We start from the raw sequence: 17,877 nt of genomic DNA on the forward strand, positions 1-17,877 counted from the left end.
GGGAGAGAGGACGGCGAGGGAGGCAAGAGAGAAGAACGGGCGAGCGAGCGAGCGAGCGAGCGAGGGAGGGGGGGAGAAGGGGGAGGAGGAGAAGGAGGGGAGGGAGGAGGGCGTCGCTCGGCCGCGGCTTCGCCTGCAGGAATCCGCTCGTCGAGCGCACGCACACGGCCAAGATGCGCTGAGCTTGCGGCGCTGTGACTTGCACGCAGTCGCCGAGCGCCAAACAAAACAACAACAAAACTCCGGCCCCCAAAAAAGGGGAGACCATCGCGAGGCAACCGAGTCGAGCGTCAAATCTCCGAGGAGATGAACAGCAACGATGCCAAGGAGTATTTGGCGCGGCGGGAGATCCCCCAACTCTTTGAGGTGAGGCGCTGACGGACGCATGCGTGCGTAGGGAGAGAGAGAGAGAGAAAGAGAGAGGGAGAGGGAGAGAGAGAGAGAGCGAGAGAGAGAGAGAGAAAGAGAGAGAGGGAGAGAGAGAGGGGGGACGTGGCTTGGATTTGCTGGCCTCTCCAAAAAAGACGTTTTTTATGGAAAGCCTAAAATCAAATGCGTCCATCAAGACGTCTTCCATAATTGGTTAATTGACAATCCCGTTAGGGGTGATGCATGTGGGACAAAATGTTCCTCGCAAAATCCAGTACAAGGCAATGCCTGTTTTATATCATTATGTAATGTAACCTTTCATTAACCCGGACTTGAATTTCGTCTTTTCCAGCACGCAGCATAGTTCATTGACCTCTAATATGCTATAATAAAATATTTCTAGCTTTTTTTATCATGTACATTTGACACATGTGACAGAGGGGGATCCTGATCCCATATTGATATTGGATATCAGCCGCCACCCAATATATATAAAAAAAAAAACTGTATCGCATTACATTGGTCTACATCCCAAATCTTCAATATTAGCATTCATATACAAGCACCAGCAGATACTAAATGCAAATTTAACATTTACTGAGGTAAACATGAATTATTTTGCACTTTGGAGAGTATCATTTGTTTTTATTGAATTTATTAGGGTCATTCAACAGATTTATGTTCTAATTAGTTTTATTCCAGTGTACTGTAGTCCAAGAGAATAGAACAGAATAGAAGTATGCCTTTATTGTCATTGTATAGTTCAAGGGCGTCCAAACTATGGTCGGAGGGCCATTTGTGGCCCGTTGACCATTTTCAATCGGCCCACAGCAAATACCAAAAATGATATTTGCTGCACATTTATTGACATTTATTTTATGTATTTGTAGTGCTTTTCTAAATATGCAAAAGTGAACAATAATGACTGAACTAGTAACAACATTTCTCTTCATAGCACCGTGGTGAAGAAGATTTATTCTTTCTACAAGCAAAAACTATTTCATCCACTTTTCTGTCCGAGTTAAAGTAAAAATTATGAACGTCTCACGTGAATAATTCCCAAGTAACTGCTTTAAAAATGTCATTTTTATAATTAACATTACAAAACAAACTCATGGGCCAGATTAAATCGGTTTGCTGGCCACAACCAGCCCGCGGGCCGCATCTTTAACACCCTCGATACAGAAGAACGCATTTTCTGATATTCTGATCCATTTTTGAGGTGTTGTGTTTTTGTCGCAGTTGAGTTTTACTGTACTTCAAAAAAAATGTTAAAATAACCGAACGATGTTTCTAAAAAAGGGCCAAAGTGATATTAAATCATTGGATTCGCAGGAGAAAAAAACAAATCAAAACACCGTTCTGATGACGTCAAGATTCCTGATATGAAAGTTATACTGTATAAGTATAGTGAAAATCGTACTATTTTTTAAGCCTCATAATTGCATACTTTTCTGTAAAACAACAAATCTCACAGAGAGCCAAGCTGATTTGCATTGAAGTTGGGGTGTTTTGAGGAGGGGCTCCATCCACAGTGCGGGAGCGCGCTTAACGAGGCCTCGCTTCCGAGCAATCTAAGTCTAATACAAGCGAGCAATCGCCGGTCGGCCTTTCATGAGTGCCGACTGTAATTTAGGCGCGTTTCCGTTAAGTCGGGGGGGGGGGCAAACGGGCGGCGTTCAGAAAAATCCAAAGGCGGCACCTCCGCTTTTAAGTCGTTTGCCTTCAGAGCCTGCTGACCGGCCTGATGTACCACCGGCCCGACGACCCCGTGGACTACCTGGACGGCTGCCTGAAAAAAGTGCGGGAGCTGGGCGGCCCCGACAAAGTGCGCTGGGACACCTTCGTGGGCCAGGACAAGAAGACGCTGCCGCCCATCAACGGCGGCCAGTCGCGCCGCTCGCTCTTCAGGAGCGGTGAGGCCCGCCGTCGCGCTCCGCCCGCCTTTCCGGGCGGCCCTCCTCCCGCGCCGTTCCAACAGGGTCATAACTCGTTTCGCGCCCGTCCTGACTGGGACGCGTCCTTTTTTTCCCTTTCAAATGAAGAGCAAACCAATTGGAACAACTCCCCGCTCTATCCACGCGTTTCGACCGGTATGAATCCTTTTCTTTTGCGGCCGGGAGTAACCCAGATCCCCGGAAAAAAAAAAAAAAAGTCACAATTGAATGGATTCAATCGATTTGTCGCATTTGAAAACAAGGGAAAGCGAGGTTCGGCACAAGAACGCTTGACTATAATTGATAAGCAGCCGCTAAAAACTCTTCCAAACAGAGAAAGCTGAAGTCAAATAAGCACTCGCAAGACGGGATCCGGCCCCCCAGCCTTGAGTTTGGCACCTGGAAGCTGTGAAAAATGTGAACGCCCGCTTTGCATGTCCCGCTTGGATGCCGGCGGCCTCCCAATGAAAGCCAAGTCGGACCTTTGCTCTTTTAGCGTCCTCCCCACGCAAAGGCATGAGGGTTTTCCGGAGGGAGGCCGCACGACGGCGGCGTCGCCCGGCGCGGCGACGATATCGGCCCTCTAACGCTTGCGCGCGTGCGCAGTGATGCCCGACAGTCCCAGTTTCCCGTACAGACGCTACGAGCGGCTCCCCCCCATCAGCCAGTTCTCCATCGAGAGCGACTCGGACCTGTCGGAGACGGCCGAGCTCATCGAGGAGTACGAAGTGTTCGACCCGTCCAGGCCGCGGCCCAAAGTCATCCTGGTCATCGGTAAATACGGCGCCGGACGCTTCTTATGACTCCGTGCTCTCCCGGGGGTCCAAATGAATATTTATTTACTTTGCGGACAGGCTAAAAATAGCTTCTCGCCGCGTTTTTTTTTTTTTTCCTCGCTCTCGCTCTTCCGCCTGGCTGCATGTTTGGGGCCCATGGCATCCCCGACGTGAACCCTCGCCAGGCACGCGTTGCGCAATTACAACAATGGCGTGGGGATGATCAAGCTGTTTTTTGCAGTTTGAGGAAAAGCGGCCGTCGAATATATTGACGTCACTTTAAAAACGTCTTTTTTAATTCTGCCTGGGCAAAATATCGATACCAGCAGACGCATCGTAAATCAATCAGTTTAATAAAAATAACGCTGAAAACCTGCCGCCAATCTGCAAATTTCTGCAGTTTCGCCACACAACGCTCAAGCATTGAGGAGTTCTAACACATTTCTTGACAAAATATCGGCATCGTGATGCAATGTATCCTTTCAATTATGGATATCTTTATGTATCGCATTCGTACATAATCAACAGAAGGTTTCGATGAGCTTCAGCCAGCGGGGGACAGGATATCAATTTCATCTTGCTATGTACTCTTTCCTCTTACTGATGTATCGCAGCGGTACGGTATCGACACACGGAGATCAAATGATGACGGGTTTTACAAAATATCAGCATCATGATGCTATGTATCGCTGGCGATATCGCAATCAACATCCGTTCATTTTGACGAACGTAGGGTCAAATTGACCATGTGCGGATGCGATGTATCATTTCCTGTTACGACCAGCTGCATAATATCATTTTGCCCTTGGTCCTTGCTTCTTTTTCTGTGAAAAAGAAGTGGGAAAAGGATGCTTTTCAGAAAAAGTGGCGAGTTCGCACGTACCTGTTCCAACAGCCCCCGCGCACGCACACGCACACAGTCCAGTACCAGCAGCCCCATGCCCACAAAACACATACAACAAGCTTCAGTGTGGCTGCAATACGCCCACGCACACAATGTTTCGCACCCTCTCTCTCTCTCTCACACACACACACACAAAATCATGTATGAATGTACTTGTAGGGACATGTATTGGCCCAAAGCATTTCCTATATATATATATATATATATATATATATATATATATATATATATATATATATATATATATATATATATATATATATATATATATATATATCACAAATCTAGTGGGTGCATGTTGCAAGCCCAGCATCTACTGTAGCTTCTATTCTATGCGCCTCACAATGCGCTGCACCCTATATGTGGCACAGGGTTTTAAAACCATTCAAAATTGGGAAAAAGGCTATATTATTTTCTTCTATTTCGTGTTCATTTGAATTTCATGTTGCGGAAAGGCAAACAAACAGAACTTGAGTGATTTTGGTGAGCTGATTTTTTTTTTTTTTCCTCGGCGTGTAGGCGGTCCCGGCAGCGGCAAGGGAACGCAGTGCCTGAAGATCGCCGATCGCTACGGCTTCCAGTACGTGTCGGTGGGCGAGCTGCTGCGAAAGAAAATGATCCACAACGCCACCAGCAACAGGAAGTGGAGTCTGATCGCCAAGATCATCACCAACGGCGAGCTGGCGCCGCAGGTAGTCCCCCCCGCCCCCCAAAAAAAGACAGGACCGCACGCAAGGAGGCACTCATTAGCCGCGACGAGGCGGTGAAGATCATTAGCGGCGAGATAATGAGTCCGAGCGGCTTGGTCTACCTATATTTGGCATGTGACTGTCTAACTCCCCCGTGGTATTTTTTCACGCAACGTGACGACTGAAACAAGAGTCCGCAACATCTGTGCGGATTCTTAGTCATCCGCGTTGTCATGGTCGTTTGCAAAAGTTAGATAGAGGCAAAGGATCTTTTGAGATGGTCAAGACCTTTGACGTCATCGACACTTCTTTTGAAAAAAAGAAAGTACCAAATATCCATTTTTGCGCAAAAGGGGTGGGCGTAACCCCCCCAACACACACACAAGAAGAAGGGGTGAGACAGTTCCTCCAGGCAACGGCAGTCTCATCAGTGCCATGGAGCCATGCAAACACGAGTTCATAACACATTGTTAGTTAGTTAGTTAGTTAGTTAGTTAGTTAGTTACATTTCTCCAAGCTCCAGACTGAGACAACATCAATTCTATTTAGTTAATGCTTTTGCTGAAGCAAAAACATGTTGTGAAATTTAGCCAGTTTGTTAATATGTTAGTTAGTTAGTTAGTTAGTTAGTTAGTTAGTTAGTTAGTTAGTTAGTTACATTTCTCCAAGCTCCAGACTGAAACAACATCAATTCTATTTAGTTAATGCTTTTGCTGAAGCAAAAACCTGGAAATTTATGTTGTGAAATTTAGCTTGTTTGTTAATATGTTTGCAAGTCAGTTAGTTAGTTAGTTAGTTAGTTCCCCTCTCCAAGCATCAGACTGAGGCAATATATTTCTATTTCGTTAACGCTTTCGTTGAAGCGAAAACATCTCGTGAAATTTAGCCTGTTCATTAATAAGTTTACTGGTTAGTTAGTTAGTTAGTTAGTTAGTTAGTTAGTTAGTTCCCCTCTCCAAGCATCAGACTGAGGCAATTTCAATTCTATTTTGTTAACACTTTTGTTGAAGCGAAAGTATGTTGTGAAATTTAGCCTGTTCATTAATAGGTTAGTTACTCAGTTAGTTAGTCTCCAAGCATCAGACTGAGGCAATTTCAATTCTATTTTGTGAACGCTTTCGTTGAAGCGAAAACATGTTGTGAAATTTAGCCAGTTGGTTCATAGGTTTGCTAATTCGTCAGTTCCCCTCTCCAAGCACCAGATTGAGGCAACATCAATTTTGTTTAGTTAACTCTCGTTGATGCGCAAATGTGTTGTGAAACGTAGCCAGTTATTGAGTTCCCCTCTCCACGATTCAGAATGAGTCGATTTGATTTAGTTAACGCTCTCTTTCAAGCGCAAACGTGCTGTGAAATGTCTCCGGCTCTTTAATTGCTTTTCCGCTCAGCTAGTTGGTTCATCTTCTGCAAGCAACAAAAGCGTGAGACGACATCAACTTTAGTGCTGTGAAACGCTCTTTGGTCGGTTAGCTCGTCTGCGAAGGTGTTTAGGTAGTTATGCAAAACTGCGACACCAAAAAGTATGCTTTTCAAGTTCCAAAACAACAAGACTGAACTGTTAGTTACGGGGGCTTGTTCCTCACCTCCAGTGAGAGAGGAAAGGAGCCTGGAAGGCTTTAGCACAGGACTGTTTCCATACTGACGCTGAAGGTGGGCTACAGCGCTAAAAATCATCTTTGCGCCGCGCCAGGGGAGGCAGATGAAGCGGCGAAAAACGCCCACGCGGCCACTGGCGGCGGCCGGCGCTCTCGCCGATGGGATTTGCGTCCCCGCCGGGGTCTCGGGCCGCTCGCCAGATGGCCCGACGTGAAACAAACAGCTAAGTGGGTCAAGCTGTCGCCTCGCTCCGCGCCATCCGCTCGCCTTTGCTGACGAGCGCACTTTCTGCGGCCCGCGAGCGTCGTCGCGATGCCTCCTCTCGCTTTTGCTTGAATTTCGCTATCGACGCGCGCGCGTCGCTCATCGCTTTTAGCTATCGGCGCGACAAAACCACGGCGACGTTTTTTTCGCAGTACGTTAATGACCGGGCATCGGGCCGACGCCTGGCCTCGCTTCAAGGTCTCGTAACCGCGGCCGTTACTGCAAGCGGACGCTCTCTCGGAGCAGCTTTACAATCACGAAATACAAATCGCAAGTGAAAAGAATATCAAACCGCCGTTCATTTCATAAACTATCAAGGAAAATTGTCATGGGTCAACATGGCGGGGAGAGGTGTAGGGACGCGGATCCAAAATGCGGGGAAGTAGGGTGCGTTTCAAATCATAATTATTTCATTTGAAGTGGGTGAAAAATAAGCAAGAATGAAAAGGCATACAAAGAAAACAAAAATTAAGTCACTGCAAAAGCACTTGAACAGACTCGAAGGAAAACTCCAACAAAACCCACAAAGACTCGAAGGAAATTCGAGTAAAACTCACAAAGACACTAGAGAAACAGGACTACCACATCAGGAGGTGAAAGGAAACAGGAAACTAAATTCACTCAAAACTAACGAGACGACAAGGAGCACCTGGACAAGAAACAGTTGGAACAGGGAGCTGATCCACCAACACATGGGAAGCAGCTTAACGAGGACGGGTGGACACATGACCAAAAAGTAACAAACAAACAAAAACACAGAAATCAACTCACTGCAAAAACACCTGAACAGACTTGAAGGAAAACTGGAATAAAACTCACAGAGACGAACCTACAGAAACAGGACTAGCACATCTTCAGCACATGGACAGCAACAATTTGACAATGACCCCACAAGAAGTGAATGGAAACCGGAAAGTAAATACACTCAAACCCAACCAGACAACAAGGAGCACCCGGAAAAGAAATCATCGGAACGGGGCGACAAACGAGTTCAATCCAGCCCGAGAGATGACTGGCACGTAAAGCGTAACGCCTGATTTGATTGGTCCGGCCCACTCGTAGATTTTCCTCTACGGTGCCCGCAAGCTAAGACGGCAATCTGATCTATCTTTTGGAAAATGTTGCGTGTGCTCCGGCATGAGGTCGGAGCGCAGGTGAACCCGACGTTCTCGCGTGGTCGATTCGGTCAAACGGCGCGGGCGTCCTAAAAGGTTAGCTGCATCGTTGGCACGCAACGTTGGACGGAGTCTGGCGCATTCATCCGCCTGATGGAATCTGGACCGGATGGAAGCCGGGCGCTGGCGTTATTTTTAGAACGGCGGAACGCTGCTCTATGTGCTTTTGTTGACCTCCTCCCGCTGTCGGGAACAAGAAAGTGACGCTAAACCGCGCTGGCGCGGGAAGAGAGGAAGGAAGGAAGGAAGGAAGGAAGGAAGGAAGGAAGGAAGGAAGGAAGGAAGGAAGGAAGGAAGGAAGGAAGGAAGGAAGGGGTCGGCGCTCTGCCGCCGTGACGCTTTCTCGTCGCCGCGAATATTTATGTGCTTTTAATCGGGGCGGCAAAAGGGAAGATGAAGCCTTCCAATCACACGATCCGTCCCGGCTAGCGACACTTGCGCCTGCGTAAAAAACCAGCGGCGAATAAGCAAAGGCGACGACGTCCGCTAGCATAACTGAGACGCTAAGGGTGGACCCTGGTCCCGCAGGAGACGACCATCACCGAGATCAAGCAGAAGATCATGAAAATCCCGGACGCCAACGGCATCGTCATCGACGGCTTCCCCAGAGACGTCAGCCAGGCCTTGTCCTTCGAGGACCAGGTGAGCGCCAAATCGCACCGTTTCATACACTTTTTTCGTTTGGGTTATAGTTAGCCATTTAGTTACTTTTAGTGACATTTTACAGCTGATATTTTACATGACAGTTCATCGCTGTAGTTGTTTGCCTCCACCGAGAACAAAAGTTAGTTAGTTAGCTAGCTAGTTAGCGAGACAAGTAAATAAGGTGGAGATCGCGGCAGACAGAAAGTGGCTTTGCCAGCCTCATCTTGAAATGTTTGTTTGAGCGCTGGGCGCCCGCATCCCGATATTGCTTTTTCTTTTTTGGAGGCTCCCAGCCGAGTTAAACTGTTGCTAGGCGACGTCTACGTGTCCTTTCAGACGGCCGCTTTTGTGACGGTTGACTCCGCCGTTGATTTCCGCCATGTATCCAAGCGCGCCGCTCCGTCGCCGCGTCCAATCAGCCTGGCCTAACGTCAGACCCCCTCCGCCGTATTCCGTTGTTTGCGAACGACCGCCGGACGAGCGACCTTTCTATGCCGCCGACTTATAGCGATATAGCGCTGGTTTGCAGAGTTAAACTTGCCAGTCAACGGAAAAACGGATGTTTAGTTGGCGCACGCTGCTCCCGCGCCCTTTGTAGCGTCGACGGTGGCCTTTTTGGAGCCCCCCACAATGACGCCCCATAGAGAGCTTTTCTAGCGCCGCGACGCTTTTCATGTCTGGGAATTCACCTGTGTCAACGCCTCAAACAAAGTCCACAGGGGGACGGATTACGCAGCCGTTGCCAAGGAGAGCAAACGGGGTCCGCTAGGACCACTAGGCCGGCCGGACCGTGATAAAAACGAGGGGTGAGGCGAGGCCTCCGATTGCCCCGGGATTTTTTCGCGTACGCTGTGAGGAAGGAGTCAAGCTAGCAAGGAGCGTTGATGCTACGCAAGACAGGGCGATTTTTAACTCCCCAAATCGCACTTGGACCCAAATCGGCAGGAGGAAACAAAAAGTCATCATAAGAAAGCGGTTTTTGGGGGGATGGTTGGGGGCAGATCTGCACTCCGGACGTGGTGGCGTTCCTGGCGTGCGCCAGCCACCGGCTCAAGGAGAGACTGCAGCGGCGGGCCGAGCAGCAAGGTCGCCCCGACGACAACCCCAAGGCCATCGAGCGCCGCCTCACCAACTTTAAGCAAAACACCATCCCCTTGGTCAAGTACTTCCAGGAGCGGGGCCTCATCGTCACGGTAACGCACGCTACACTCCGGCTAGCTGCCGAACCGGCGCTACGTTTGAAACGTTACCCGCCATCCCATGGTTGAAATACTGCCAGAATCGTTTGGAACAAAATGACCCGAAAATAGTTTTAAAAAAAAAACGGACAAGGTTTAAAGACACAAAATAACCCCGCCCACATAGATTTTTTTCTTGGGGGGGTGGCTTGGAAAACGTTCGCCTGTGTTTTCTTTCGGGTTTTTTTTTTTTTTTTTGAGGGACGCGCATTGTCGTTAGTGATTCAAATTTCCGGCAGATGAGCCAGATATCAAACACATCATCTAGCTTCTGGGGCAGCTGTATAAAATATGTTTATTTTGCATCTAGAAATGCTTGATGTGCTTGGCTTGAAAAATATATAGATAAATTCACAGGGGGTACATCATTGAAAGGCGTATAGAAAAAAAAAAATTCATTTCAAATTAAGAGCAAATGAAGTGGAACATGGAGCAACTTTTTTCTAAACTATGTTTTCCCTTTGGAAAAGGTTGCGGGCCCGTATTTTCTTTTGTTTTTTTGATAGTTAGGTCTCGTCATTAATCACTGATGCAAATTTCCAGCAACCCGGCCAGAAATCAAGCGCACGATCTAGCTTCTTCTAGCTCCTATAAAATAAGCCAATTTTCATCTAAAAATGCTTTCGGCCAATCGGATCAGAGCTAAATCCCAAAGGCAACCGTCTCCCAAACGCCAACGGCGGTTAAACGGGGAAGGCGCCGCCGTTTCGGTTGGCGACGGGGCGGAGCCGAGCCCAGCCTCTGAAAGCCCTGGTGCGCTCTCAGCTGGATGCCGATCGCGACGAGGAGGAGGTGTTCGGCGACGTCTGCGCCGCTCTGGACAACAAGCTGTTCCCCTCCCAAGAGTCGGGCGCAGGTAAGCCGGCCTTTTTAATCGGGCGTTTTCCGGGCGCAAAATGTTTGACACGAACTCAGCGCAAAATATTTTCATTGAGTCTAACTTTGTTTTTAGTCCCGAAAATAACAAACGGCCTAACAGAGCTTGATATGTAGTTCTTCAGATGATCAATGAAGCCGTCTCATTGGTTCACCTGACAGCGAGCGCCAAAGCATCGTATTTGACTCAAATGCTTTATTACTATTTTAAGACAAGAATTCTCGTCTGAGGCACGGAAAGACTTAAGACGTTTCTTGGGCTCCTACATTTGTGACTCACACTTGACTCGGACTCCTTCCTCCGAGACTCGGACTTGACTTGGACTCGTTCCTTCATGACTCGGACTCGTTCCTTTGTGACGCGGACTTGGCTTGGGCTCCTTCCTTCACCACTCGGACTTGACTCAGACTCGCTCCTTCGTGACGCGGGCTTGATTCAGACTCGTTCCTTCATGACTCGGACTTGACCCCAACTCGTTCCTTCGTGACTCGGACGCGTTCCTTTGTGACGCGGACTTGACTCGGACTCGTTCCTTCATGACTCGCACTCGACTCTGACTTTTTCTTTTGTGACTCAAAACCTTCCCTGGACTGGTTCCTTTGCTACTCGGACTTGACTCGGACTCGTTCCTTCATCACTCGCGCTCGACTGATTTTTTCCTTTGTGATTCAAAACATTCCTTGGACCGGTTCCTTTGTGACTCGGACTTGACTCGGACTGCTTCCTACGTGACTCGGACTTGACTCGCACTCGACTCGGACTTGTTCCTTCATTAATCGGACTTGACTTGGACCTGTACCTTCACGACTCCAAATATTTTGCGACTCGAACTTGCACCTTAGTGACTCAAGACATTTCTTGGATCCCTACGTCCATCATGGACGTTTTGACAGGCCGCTGTCAGTGGGCTGCACGCGCAACAGACGGAGGAAATCCTTCCTCCCTCCCCCGTTCCATACGGCCTCCTCCTTGGGTTAGAAGATCCCGGCGGCGCGCTCCTCGCGCCGGACCTCGGGACCGACCGCACTTGAATTGGGACGACTTGAGTTGTCTCATTCAAATGAAATATCTTGAATGGGATTCGTGGCACCCGCTTTGTCGCACGTCAACAAAGTATCGATCCATCCGCTGCTTTAGCTCTCATTACATCCGTCGAGACGGAAGGAAGGTGAGATAAAAGTAAGAAGAAAAAAAATCTCCCACCTGCTCCTTGGTTACGGCGCTTGTTGGCATGGCAACCGGCAGTGCCGGGCTAGCTAAAGCTTTGTGAGAAGGGCGCAATCATTAAGGTCAGACGGCGGCCGCCTGTCATTGGCTGCGCCGCTGTCAATTCATTTTGAAGGGTGCCGATCTTGGCTGACAAATTTCTACCTCGCATGCCCGTGAAAAAATACAAATCTGCCTCAAATAATGAGATCAAATATTCACTCGAAATCGGGTGTCAATGTATTCCCAGGTGGGCCGGACCAATCAAATCCTGCCATATGTTTGTATCGCTTTAAAACCACAACTTCAAATGGATTATTCTTTCTCTTTACTGTCAAAAATAGCACAAATACAACACCACTATTAATCATAAACCATTAATATTAATCATGTAACATTTCCAGTCTTTCATTCATGAATAAAAATCCCGCGGGCCAGCTCAAACTCATTTGCGGGCCAGAACTGGCCCGCGAGCTGTATGTTTGACACCGCAGCTCTAAAAAAAGAGCTCAAGGTACTAAATCCTTTCTATTTGAGGTCAGAAAATGATTCATTAGTAATTCGTCTTCAAATCAAACCTGTAAAATAGGTAACCACTACATTTGACCCAACTTGACCCCAAAAAGATGTTTTCAATCCAAGTGGTCGCTTCCTTTTCGACCTATAATTGGAGAGCTTTTTGAACACGCAAGACGAGCCCATTTGAACTCTGTTGCTAACCAAAACAGCAGCTCTTATAATGACGTAAAAAGTGTTACTGCATCTTGCCGATTCGTTTCCTGCCCATAGTTTACGATAAGTTTGAACGAGTAGAGCTAGGTGACGATTGGCCGTAGCGTTAGCATCCCGGCGCCTCTATCGTGTTGCGCGCGTCCACCTTGTCCGATCCAGAGCTCTTGACGCCGAAAAAATGAAGAGCGAGCCTTCCGAACGGTGCACTCGCGAGTTGCCGCCCCAAAAAAATCTGGAAGAGCAGCCGGGCGCCGGCGATGACGAAGAGGATGAGGGGGAGGAGATGTGTCATCCGAGCGGCAATGACGCCCTCGGGTTGGGCGCTGACGTCGCGGCGGCAAATGTCAGCGGCTCGCGGCAGCCGGAGGAACGGCGCTCGTCAAAGCCTTTGCTAGGCGGGCCGTCGTCGACATCAAAGACAAAAAATAAAACTATAACACAGTCTTGGTCAACGTATGCTGCTAACAGCAATTTATAACCGTAATTCCCCAAATATAAGACGCACTTTTTTCCCTAAAGGAATATGGATGCGTCCTATAATGGTAGCTTCAAGATTTGATTTGTTTTTCTTAAAGGACATTGAACGTACATAAATAACAGTGTAGAAAATGTGGGCGCAAACGTTATTTTCTTCTATAACATAAACATACATTGCATCAGAGCGTGCTGAGCGGCAGCTAACTCTCCCCGCAGCCTCCCCTTCCCTACGCCCCTTCCCCACAATGCAAGTTTTCCTAACGGGCCAACCTCAGTCTGTGTTCCAAACATGCAGGACAAAGGAGTGGACTTTGCTTGGCTTCCAAGCCTGAAATGTTCACGAACGTAGTCATTAAAAAAAAAGAGAATGGATTTCATCTACAGCGGGTGCAAAATATCAATCACTAGTTACATCCAGCTTGGTCACAAATGGCTTTTGAGTTTGTCTCCGCGGTTAGCCAAGCGCTCGTCTTGGTCTTTTTTTTTTCCCGCTCGGGACGTGCCGCTTTTCTCAAAGCGTCTTTCCATAATGCATGCGTCGCTAGGACGTGCTAAGAGATGCAAGCTGTTGCCTCTCTCGCTCGCTCTCGCGTCTAACCCACTTTTTTTTCATTAGCCGATGAAAAATGCCCGAGGAAAGCCTTACTTACGGCACATTTCAACTGTGCTTAATGATACATATACATATATTATATATATATATATATATATATATATATATATATATATATGTAGTTTTTTTGTTTTTTGTGGCCCACAGCTCCAAGCGAGGTGGATCTCAGTCCGCGGCCTGAATGCAACATGCTGCATTTTGCTGGAAATAACGAGGAGGTAAGAAGAGGAAGATGTTTTCCATTTCAATAAAGTCCATAACAGGCGTTCTTTTAGAAGAATGTAGAATTGGATGTACGTGACCTTGTTTTGGGAAACATCGATGACAAGCGGGTCTGCAGTAAGCTTTAACATCAAAGACAATGTAGTCCTCAATTAAAAGGGAAGTCAATCCAAAATGTGTATTTTACTAGTATATAGTATATTTCTCTAGTATTCTGATTATTATTGCATGAAAAATGAATACGGCTGCAAAACCCATCCGTGTTTCTTGGAATGCTAGGGGAGAATGTAAAAAAAAAAAATCCTAATCATGCCAACACAGAGACGGTAGTGGTCTAGTGTGGGGATGCTTTGATTCTTCAGGATCTGGACAGGTTGCTTTCATGAATGCAACGTGACCCACAAACACGACTTTCTACAGATTGTCATGGAAAGACTAATGGGGGTGATCACATTTTAGAACTCAAAGGGCATGTTAAGTCTTTGATGTACTGAAAGTACTTACACGTGTTTTGACATTTTCCGATCAGCAGTCAACCTCGCGTGTTTCTGAAAACATCAAAGACGCGTTTGCGTCGTACCTCCCCGAATGCGCCGTCCTCCTACGTCCTCATCGGATCCGTGTAAACAACTTGCAGCATCTGTTAAATAAAAAATGAAATCAGCATTCGGGGCAAGGAAAAAAAACATTTAGCGCTCCAATGTTTTCACGCTGACTTCGCACGCGATTTTTTTTTTTTCCTCGGTTGCTCGTGGGAGGTGAGATGCAAAACGGAGGCGACGTTCGACTCGCGGGTGCTCGTTCGCGACTCGGGAGGAGAACAAAAGAAAAGGAGCTCTCCCAATCATAATCCATAGCTCGAGAAATTTCCGGTCATTTGGCAGATCTCTCTTATCCTGACTTGGGTATTTCTTTGTGTGCCTTTAGGATGAAGAGGAGGAGGTGGACTACGCCCAAGGAAGCCGACAAAGTGAGTGTGTTCAAAGGTCGGAATGTCCGTTTAGGAGCAGAGCTTTCAATCGGGTGAGCTTGGCCTTCGGAAAGCTCTCCGGATGCCCAAGGATGGAATGTGCACGTCCCCACTACCATACAAATACCCGCCCGTGTGTGTGTGTGTGTGTGTGTGTGTGTGTGTGTGTGTGTGTGTGTGTGTGTGTGTCCGAACTAAAGTGAACCTTGTCCTCATTTCCTCCGACAGGTTTTTGCACAGTGCCAAAGAAGCCGAAGGTCATCTTTTTGATGGGTATGTGGCGTATGAGCCGAGCTCGTTAGTCGGCGGCGGCACGCCGTGAAGCCCGCTCCGGTTTTGACGGGCTGTCGGCCCGGAGCTTCGGCCTCACCTTACTCGTGCGACATCCGTTACGGCAATAGTCAAATGCAAAAACTGCTTTTAGCTTGCGCTCGCATGGAGGAAAATCCATATTCTACCATATAATATTGTCCAAAATATGCACAACGTCACGAGCAATCCGAAAACTTTAACACTACTTTTACTTATAAAGCATTTCAAGTTTTGGACTGCAAAAAAATCGGCAGGCCGGATTAAACCCGTTTGCGGCCCGGAGCCGGCCCGCGGGCCGCATGTTTGACACCCCTGGTCTAAACCTAAGAATGGAAATACATGATTACGAAAAATTAATGCATGCTTAGTTTTTTAAAATGATCATTGAAAAATAATTAACTCATTCACTGCCCGGTAAAATACAATTTAAAAAAAAAATGTCAATGACAGTGAATCAGTACATTATTTTTTTAACGTTTGGAAACAGAATACATATATAAAGGAAAAAAGGGTGTGAATTTTGTAAACCCTAACAACAAAGACATCATGATAATATTAAAGGTATTAGTAAAAAGTGAAGATATAAAAACGTGGCCTTGTGGAGCACGCAAGGAAACGTGAAGAACGCACGCGGCCGTCTGCCGGCAGGGCGCTTGTCGTCATGGCAACCCCTCAAAATCGGCCTTCTCCCCTCATTCGTATTTAGAAAGGGGGCGGGGCAATTGAACCCGCCCGCCTCATTGGACCGAGAGGCGCCGACGTTAGCGCCACGTCAACATCGATAAGAATCACGATCAGAAGTCCGCACGGGCACAAAATCGGAGGTCCGCTCCGCTCCGCTCCGCTACTACTTTTCATCGTGTCAAAGACATCACAAAATATCATCTGAGAGGTAGACTCGTATTATCAGTATAATAATAGTATCGTGCATCAAAAGATATGATACATTTTAAATATGAATGATTAATCATTATTATGAATTCATAATCATTCATAAATCATTTTTGTAAACATGGACAAATCGTATTAAAAGAATGATATGAAAAAAAGGGGCGGCAAAAGACCCAAGTTGTGGTGTTTGCATGTTCTCCCCGAGCCCATCTAAACACTAATGATGTCGTCACAATCCATTCTTCTTTTATTTACCTTTATAAAAACAGTATTGTTGATGAATAATTGGTTATGGTGTGTGTGTGTAGGCGCGGCGGGCTCGGGCAAGCGGGAGCAATGCGAGCGCATGGAGGCCAAACTGGGCCTGCGTCACATGACCTTGGGCCACCTGCCGAGCGGCCGGACGCGGAGCCCCGAGCGCAGTGGGCGCCACCCGTCGGACGTCCCGCGACCGGGGGAGCCCCTGCCCGAGGTCGGTGGAGGCGGCGCCAAAAAAAAAAAACGTGCACAGAAAGCTGATTGGCTGACAGAAGAAGCAGCTCGCGCCTTGTAGCTCAACAGGCTGGAAAAAAACAATTATGCTGAGTTGATTGGTCAACACGCTGACCGAGGCTAAACGGGAGCGATGGGAACGGCGTTGCCGTTGGTCGCCATACAAGGAACAGGCCGGACGTAAAGCTGCTTGCGAACCTTACAAGAGAAAAGCACACAAAAAAAGCACACAAAAAAGCACACAATAAAAGAGCTAAAAAAAAAAAAAGAACGCAAGCTGCATCCAATAAAAAGCAAGCGTTTTCCTTTTTTTCTCGGGTGCTTTTTTGTGTACTTTTTACTTACATGCTATTTTTTAATTGTGTCTTTTTGTGTGCTTTTTCTTGCTTGTCTCTCCTGTAAAGTGTTTTTCTTGTTTGTTTGCAATGTCCTTTTTGTTTGTGTGAGTTACACTTGATTGGAGGATAATCTCGAATTTAATTGGACGACATCAGTTCAGTTAATTACGCTACTGAGGCAAACGAGAAGGTGATTGGCTGACACGTTTGCGCGCGTTCCCTTCCACAGGACGTGGATGCGCTGTGCGAGGCTGTGGCGGCAAGCGGGCGACAAACCGGGGGCGTGGTCGTCCGCGGTTTCCCCGCCGACCTGAGACAGGCTCGGCTGTACGAGGCCAAGGTCGGATGCGCGCGCGCGCGCCCTTCTTTTACGCTTTCATGACAAACAGGAAGTCACGTAAACGCGCGTGCGTGTGTGTCAGATGGGTGAACCCACCGCGGTGCTCGTTCTCAGCAGTCGTCCCGCGCCGGAAGAAGACGGCGCCGACCGCCGGAGGGCCGACGGCTTCCGGGCCCAAGCCGAACCGGTGCTGGAACACTACGAGGCAAAGAAGCTACTGCACACGGTGGGTATGCCGTGACAAGAGCGACATTTCGGCACCCCTGTTCCGAATGTAATTTGTGCGCCAGCCCCTGACGCGCAAGAGTTGTTGACTTTTTTTTTCTCAGATTGATGCCGAGGAGTCACCTGAGCACGTGTTCGCCCAGATCTGCCAGGTGATGGAGTCCTGCCTCGATATCTGACCTAGTGGCGCATGCGCGCACACGCTCACACACTTGGCAGTCCCGTGAACCTGTCAGGCACATCACACCCTCATGTTTTGTACGGTCAACAAAAAGCATGCATTTAAACTGTCGAACGCGGAGGATCATTTGTGGACCCCCCCCCCCCCCCCCCCCTAAAAAAAAAACAAAAACCATTGTGCAAGCTTGCTTAATATGAGAGTCTGTTTACGTTTCAATAAAGTTGTGTATTTTGACGGCTGGATTTTTTTTTCCCCTTCAATGATGTGACAGTACCCTCTGCTGGCCAGATCGCGCAACGACCACATAAAAGAATGGACTACAACAAAGGCCCATAGAAGTGTTTGATTTAAGTTGAAAACATGAAATTGTGGTCTAATTAAATTTGAATGCACGTCCTTGAATGAGCA

General features: G+C 47.6%; 1 protein-coding gene across 1 annotated transcript; it reads left to right on the top strand.

The window, feature by feature from the left end:
• The first annotated feature begins 89 nt into the window (after positions 1–89).
• On the top strand, positions 90–17,615 carry ak5 (adenylate kinase 5). The gene is made up of 14 exons (XM_088430096.1): positions 90–366; positions 2,099–2,285; positions 2,913–3,080; positions 4,506–4,678; positions 8,239–8,352; positions 9,357–9,548; positions 10,359–10,449; positions 13,646–13,716; positions 14,648–14,690; positions 14,919–14,963; positions 16,202–16,365; positions 16,953–17,063; positions 17,146–17,289; positions 17,393–17,615. Exons 1-14 carry the CDS (start codon positions 307–309, stop codon positions 17,465–17,467), a joined length of 1,638 nt encoding a protein of 545 aa, XP_088286222.1. The 5' UTR covers positions 90–306; the 3' UTR covers positions 17,468–17,615.
• The last annotated feature ends 262 nt before the right edge of the window (positions 17,616–17,877 follow it).

Source organism: Hippichthys cyanospilos, chromosome 12 (assembly GCF_059441005.1).
Source record: "Hippichthys cyanospilos isolate Australia breed blue-spotted pipefish chromosome 12, RoL_Hcya_1.0, whole genome shotgun sequence".
NCBI lineage: Eukaryota > Metazoa > Chordata > Actinopteri > Syngnathiformes > Syngnathidae > Hippichthys > Hippichthys cyanospilos.